The following is a 7,500-nucleotide window of genomic DNA, read 5'->3' as shown; positions in this document are numbered from 1 at the left end:
AGGGCTACATTCGGGATCGAGATCGGAATATTTGGTACCCGTCCTTGATGTTTAAAGCTATTCGTTTTGTACATTTATTTTGCTATTTTGACCCATTTTCACTGATGAATACCACTTGCCAGGCAGATGATTTTGATGACGTCATGAAGGGATGTAATGATTTCGGCTGCCGTGCTGGTTTAAATACTGCAGCTCTTTTGTCTCCATTGCATTAGGTTAAAAAGAAAAACAAATAAAGATACCTGGCTTATTATTTATTTTCTGATGTGCACTGTTTTGCTGTGTATGTGCCTGCTGTATTCTGTCATCAGATCGTCCTTGTACTTATGAGAAGGAGAATAAATCTGAGGGAGAAAAATGCCTTTGAGTGAATGTCTTCGTTTACTCGATTGCATTGAAGCAAAGATTTCTCGAAATGAGTATGATCTCCAACACGACAGTGCGAACAGAATATCTCGGAATTTTCAATGCAATCTATGATATAGATAGACTGTTGATATTTTGTCGTGTTATTTTAGGAAAACCTTCGACTGCGACTGTATGGCCATCCACTATGGGTGGTCCAGCTTGTCTCCTCTCAATCTGCCGTGGTCTTTAATCCTTCGTTCAATCTCCATGCACCTTGTGATTCAACTGTGTTAACTCAAGCTCGAATTGTCGGTCGTGCCATATAGATTACACGTGACTGAATCAAAATTAGGTTTCAAATTCATGGCATTTTGAATGCCTCCGCAGGCGAAAGTGCCGGAGGTATCATGTTTTGGTTATGTAAATGGAATCACGACTGGTTATATAAATCCTTCTCTCTCTCTTTTTTTGGATACAGAGTCAAGTCTCATGAAAGAGCAAGAACACTGAACTAATCAGCGTGCAATGGAACAACAGAACGAGAATGGGAAAAACCAACGATAGGGTCAAGGGAGAAAATAAACGGAGACGGACAAACAAGGGATGCGGGTAAGGTTGAGAGCTCGGGAAGGATGCAGGAGGTGGATTATATGAATACAGAAGCAAACTCAGGAAAGGAAAACTGGAAATTTTGGGGAGAGGTGGTTTTAACGGGAGATGGGAGGGAGGAGGGGGGGGGGAATAGAAAAGATCATGGTTTTCTCTTACAGCAGGCAGCCAACATTGACTGGGTACAGATCAATTAACACCTCCAGTGAAATGGTATATTCACTGTGCTCGGCTAAGCAAGCAGAATCCTCTTCCTCCCTGACAATCAAACTACCAATATGAATATTCCAGAGATGAGGCTTTGTCTTTCATTTGACAATGGAAAAAAGACTACGTTGATGGCTGCTTCAGCATTATTGAAAAGCATGTTTTTAACTCCGCCGCCAAAGGTGAAGGAGGTTATGTTTTCACCCCTTTCTGTCTGTCTGTTTGTTTGTTTGTGTGCAGGATATCTTAAACAAGTTGCAGACGGATCTGGATGAAATTTTGTGGACAGGTTGGGTGTATGACAAGGACGAACTGATTAGATTTTGGTGAAGATATGGATCTGGATCCGACGACTAGAATTTTTAAAGTGATTCTTCGCCTTTGAGAGATAGGGCCAAAAACGATATATAGCACGATATCTCAAAAAGTTATGGACGGATTCGGATGAAACTTGATGGACATGTTGTGTGTGTGATGATGAAGAATTCTTTCAATGTTGATGAAGATCGGAATCTGGATCTGGATACGAAAATTAATTAATTTTTAAAGCGATTCTTCACCATTGAGAGATAGGGCCAAAAAACGATATATAGTGTTACGGCTGTGGAAATTCGTATTACACCATTCAGGGCCCGTAGGTGAGATATCTCAAAGTACATGTGTAGTTAGCCCAAACCCATTGTATAGAGGGAATTTATGTGATTCATTCGGGCTGCGATCCTTTGAGTTAGGCGTTTTTCTGTTCTATCTGTATTTTGAACCAACCACGTCTCAACCGCCATCACACAACAACCACCACGCCAGCCATCGTCACCAACTGCAACCACGCTCCAACCCTCGGACAACAACAACAACGCCAACAGCCACGACCTTTATCTTCACAACTCGCTCCCACATCATCGCATCACCGCCATTCCCAAACGGCACCATAACCATCAAGCCACCACCGAAAACCCTCCACCACCTTCACCTCTCTCCTTCTACGGCCATTCCCACACCACCTGTGAACACTGGGCGTCGGCTGTCTCGGGCCCGTTCGGCGATTGGTGCTGAACGCACTGAGCCGCGAGCGCAAATAGCGGCTTTTCCGAGGGAAAATTCGGATCTAGAACGCTACACGCCCACTTTTCCTCCGTCCAATTAGCAAGCGCGGGGCGGCTTGGCCCCGCCTCCAGGCGCATCTGTGTGAAATTGATATATGCAAATTCTAGGATCAGGGGAGATTCACGCCCCCTTTCCTCCGACCAATGGGCGAGCGTGGCTCTGCCCCCGAGGTCATCCTGATCCGGATATTTGCATATTAGCTGCTCCTGCCGGCCTATAAGAAAGCGAGCGCAAGGCGAATGAAGTCAGTCGAGTCAGGTGGTGAAGTCATCGGTGTGGCAGAGAGTTGGGTTCTGCAGTCGGCTGAGGAGAGTGTCATCGAGTTGGGTTCTGGAGTCGGCTGAGAAGAGTTGCAGGAAGAGTCAAGGGAGCTCGGGTCCGAGGCGAGAAGGACGGCGGTCGGCGACGAGGTTACGGTGTGGGGAATCGCTCGTCTCGTCGCGGGACCCAAGCTAGCCAGCCATTCTCCTCCCCCAGGGCATCAACAATTCCCCCTTTCCCCCGCGCTGAGATAGTGCAACAAGGGGGCCCCGTTGCCACCCCAATCCAAACGTCGTGCCAACGAAACCCGCCAAGGAGCACGGAGTTGGGGCACAGCCGCGCAGCCACATTTGCGGCTCGCCCGCCAACGCATCACGAGAACGCGGGTAGGACTCCCCCGGTCTACCGGACCTGGCCGCTCCTCCAGGTCACGCGCACATTTGGCCTACAGGCCTGTCTGCCCCCTTGTCTGAGGGTGGCTTCTTGCCTTTGCTTTTGTGTAAATGTGTGTTGGCGCCGTCTGTAAAAAAGAACTGTATAAGTGTTGCCGTGTGTGCGCGTAGTCGGTAGTAACTCTGCGTCGTTGTTGCTTTTGTTTTGGTTGCTATTTGTGCAGTTTGACTGTTTGGCTGTATATATGTGCTTTCCGTGTGCCGGGAAATAAATGTGCATTGTGTGAACTGTTTTCCCGTTTCGCTTCGTCTTTTCTTTATTGACCCTCCATCCTGCTTCACGTAAAGGGTTCGTCGTGGGTGCAAAACGCCCGGTAAATAATCTGAACCGTCGAGGTCGACGATAACACCGCTCAGTTATCCCGATCAAGCCCAAGCCCAAGCGGCTCGTGTCCGGAGTCGACCTGCGGCGAGGTACGATCGCCCGGTTTACCATCCGCGTGGGTACTTAGGTAGGTCGAGTTTGGCGAACAACCCTATCCTACGCGGGTGGCCGATTGGCACGATTGTGGTGAGGTCGAAAGGCCCACCCGTGACTGGCTCCGGGCGATAGTTCCCGGAGGGTCACGACTGAATTGTCCGTCCGGTGGGCGACGCGGTCGCGATTTGAGTGACGTGGCCGTCCACACGCCGGCGGGCGCGAATTCGCAACAATCGCATGATATTTCAAAAATGTATAGGGCCGATATGTACTCGTGGATCAGGCATTATGTGGTGGAGGAATGCGCCCCACCGAGTACCCTTCTAGATTTTTTTGTTCTGCATTTGAATTCTCGATATTGCCATGCATCTGCAGTTTGCAACACTCTTGGGGCAGAGCTTTTCTTAATGTGTGCAAGCTCAGACAACCAATCAGGTTGAGTGGATACCTATTCTTAATTCCATAAATGGATTAATTTTGAGCATCACCAGGAAAATGAACAACAGTAACACTACCTTAATTATAAAACCGAGCATATTACCCCCTCCCCAGCCCCCCCTCACCCCCTGCACAGTGACACATGCACACACAATTACATTTTTCCAATGAGTAAACTTTGTAACACACATGTAATTCTGACAACTCTTCAACAAAAAAGCCTCAGCTTTCCCTCCCAACTCTGTTGCATCTTTGCTCCCCCCACCCCACCAAACCCAAAGCCTCAACCTCCCTTTTCCAAACTGTCCCATCTTTACTCTCACCCTCCTCCCACTCATTAATGCAAACGGGTGTTGCCATGTCGAAACGGCGGAATATGCAATGCTTTCTGCTCCCCTGTCATGCTGTCACCAACTTCACAGAAACCCATCACTGTTTTAAGAGAAAATAGTCAGAAATAATAGCAAACCTGCATCACCTTCGCAGTGAAAGCACTGCTTGACAAAAAGGGTTCTCGAGGGTTCTTAAGGGTATATGCTAAATTTCTGAAGGGTTATAAAGAATAAAGATTGTGCGCTGTCAGGTGAACTGTCTAATCAATGGGTGAAACTCACATGGATGCATGCACGGTTCATTTTATAGTGTGGATGTTATACAGGGTGGGGCAGAGAAACGGGCGATTTTAAAAAAAATTAAATAAACATTTTGTATTTGCCAAATAACAAATATTTAAGCTTAAAGTGTTTAGCATGCCATTTATTTATTGAAGATCACATCCTCGAAGTGACCTCCATCTCTGCGCAGGCATTAATCTAGTCTTCCACTCGTGTTTCCCATGACTCAGCATGGCATCTCCGAAGAAGTTCCGGTAATTTTTTGACGAAGACTTTCAGTTCTTCAATATTGTGTGGGCGATGAGTGTACACTTTGCTTTTTAAGTGCTCCCATAAAAAAGTCACATACTGACAGGTCTGGGGACCTTGGAGGCCAAGTAACGTCACTATTCATGCAGATGATGTGGTTATGAAAAAGTAGTCGTACGGCGGCCATTGATACTGATGGGATGAGAGGTTGCGCCGTCTTGTATACCCAACAGGCCTCATTAACTTGAGGAAACATAGTAGCTAGTTGATCAGTCCAAAAAGTTGCAATCATGTTGGCATAGTGGAAATCGGTTTTAAAAATTGCCCGTTTCTCTGCCCCACCCTGTATTATAGGCATACAAATACAAAAAACGTATAACACAGTGACAAAAAAACTAATGCTAATCATGAATTAAAATCGTATGAGCCAGCAGGGGAAGCAAGAACAAGGGGGAAGAAATATAATGGTGTGTGTGTGTGTGTGTCCTCCATCACTCCAAAACCATGAAACCTAGCAGCTTGAAACTGCATGCATACTAAGTGAACTCCAAGGGAGTGCATGACTGCAAATTGGGTGTTTGGGTTAATTAAAACACCCCTTTTGAAGATAAATAACGGTCTTATTTAATTATATCCTTCATCATGCGATCATCGGACACCACGCTCTCAATCAATGGGGTCTTAATTGGCCATTTTGTTCAGCACATTCAAACATGCCTTGATTTCGAAACACAATCTACTCTCATGGCCTAATTCAAGTATATAATCGGAATATTATATCCGATTTGAGAATCGGATCTTGTGGACAAAATATGTGTTGAAATCTGGAGTGAAATCTGAAAATAAAAATTAGCGATGTTTTAAAAAAAAAAAAATATTTTCTTTTGTATAACTAAGTGTATTTATATAAGCAAAGCATTACACTTAATTTTTTCTGCTGTTCAGACGATTATATTTGGTGAAGAAAAGATTAAGGAATGTGCAGAAAGTGTAACTTCATTAAGTGCAATGCCATGCTCTCTGACCTGCTTTAACAAGTCCTGACGATACAGGCCACAGTGGCATTTTTTTGGCAATTAAAATACATTGTTTTCATTTTACCATTTTGTGCGATCTGCTTTCATGAGAAAATATTAATATAAATATACTAATGGATGCTAAAATATATTCATACTCAGCAGTTGCTGAAAACAATGAGGTGCGTAGACGGCACACGGACGTCATACAAATGGGTACAAATGACTCTTCGTGAGGTGTGTGCCTGCCTGCATGCTTGGTCACATGTGTGCGGTGCACGGGTTTTGCAGGTGTGCAGTCCGAACTCAAACTCGCATCCAGGCCCATCGTGCATGACACTGTGGAGGAGGTTATACGGCCACGAACCATGTGCTTCTGCATGTGGGGAGAAAATGTCCCATTCCCTCGTGCTGCCTTGTGCATCGAAACCAGGCTGAACATGCTACCATGCAAAGTGGGTGTGGGGAAAACCATGCATGTGAGTGAGTGAAAGTATGAGTGTCTCGCCAGAGCGCGTGCACAGTTAGCATGGACCACAAGAAAGTTGGAGGAACGTGTATGGGGTGAAAGGGGGGCATGCAGGCAGGCTTTTGTCAGGTAGATAGCATGGGTTTTAATTTTTTTTTAGGCTCCCCCCCCCGCAGTTTTATATAGAACACGGTTAAAAGAAATTGTTCGGGCGCGTTTTATCACACCGATAACGCCCAGGTACACTGCCCACCCTCCACTTATGCTGACTTCCCTCCCCTCCCCCTCATGCCTCCATCCCTTGTGCTGCCTTCCCCTCTCATTACGCTGCCTTCCCCTCTCACTTTGCCTTTCCCTCCCCTCGAGCTGTCTTCCCATTCCCTCATGCTGCCTTCCCCTCCCGCCACTTTGCCTTCCCCTCCCCTCACTTTGCCTTCCCCTCTCCTCAGGCTGCCTTCCCCTCCCCTCGCGCAGCCTTCCCCTCCCCTCACGCTGCCTTCCCCTCCCCTCATGCTGCCTTCCCATTCCCTCGTGCTGCTTTCCTCTCCCTTCGTGCTGACTTTCCATCCCCTCGTGCTGCCTTACTCTCCCCTCATGCTGCCTTCCCATCCCGTCGTGCTGCCTTCCCCTCCCCTCGTGCTGCCTTCCCATCCCCTCGTGCTGCCTTCCCATCCCCTCGTGCTGCCTTCCCTTCCCCTCGTGCTGCCTTCCCATCCGCTCGTGTTGCCTTCCCATCCTCACGCTGCCTTCCCATCCCCTCGCGCTGCCTTCCCATCCCCTCGCGCTGCCTTCCCATCCCCTCGCGCTGCCTTCCCATCCCCTCGCGCTGCGTTCCTATTCCCTCGCGCCACCTACCCATTCTCTCGCACAGCCTCCCCGCCAAACTCATGCCACCTCTCCCACTTCCACTTACACCACCTCCCCCCCCTCCACTCCCGCCACCTCCCCCCACTCATTCTCCCTCCCCCCTCCGCTCACGGTGCCTTCCCTTCCTCTCCCTTCCCCTCATGCCACCTTCCCTTCCCCTCCCCTCATGCCACATTCCCTGCCATTGCACCACCTTCACGTTCCCTCGCGCCACATTCACGTTCCCTCGTGCCGCCTTCCCATTCCCCTCATGCCACCATTCGACCAGCCCACTCGTGCCGCCTCTCCCACCTCCACTTGCGCTGCCTCTCCCCCACCCCCACGTCTACTTGTGACCCCTCCCCCCACTCATTCCACCTTCCCCCCTCCCCTCATGGTGCTTTCCCTTCCCCTCACGCTGCCTTCCCTTCCCCTCACGCTGCCTTCCCTTCCCCTCACGTCGCCT

At 48.4% G+C, this 7,500-nt stretch overlaps 2 protein-coding genes across 6 annotated transcripts in view; one reads left to right on the top strand and one right to left on the bottom strand.

Moving 5' to 3' along the window:
- LOC147025443 (uncharacterized) overlaps positions 1–7,500 on the bottom strand; it is a 57,084-nt gene that overhangs the window by 8,169 nt on the left and 41,415 nt on the right. The window lies entirely within an intron of this gene.
- The window catches only part of LOC147025444 (uncharacterized), a 33,621-nt gene continuing 31,783 nt past the window's right edge, over positions 5,663–7,500 (top strand). Inside the window, exon 1 of one of the 3 annotated variants that reach the window (XR_015059527.1) lies at positions 5,663–6,198. Coding sequence is in view for 2 of the 3 variants with exons in the window: in XM_085886435.1 (XP_085742561.1) it covers positions 6,088–6,198 (111 nt within the window). In the remaining variant the exon portion in view is untranslated. The remainder of the gene's footprint in view (positions 6,199–7,500) is intronic. The other 2 variants (XM_085886435.1, XM_085886436.1) reach the window with 2 other exon arrangements.

This window comes from Eptatretus burgeri, chromosome 6 (assembly GCF_056783735.1).
Source record: "Eptatretus burgeri isolate ZD-2024b chromosome 6, Ebu_testis_v1, whole genome shotgun sequence".
NCBI lineage: Eukaryota > Metazoa > Chordata > Myxini > Myxiniformes > Myxinidae > Eptatretus > Eptatretus burgeri.
This window is presented reverse-complemented; position numbering and strand designations above follow the sequence as displayed.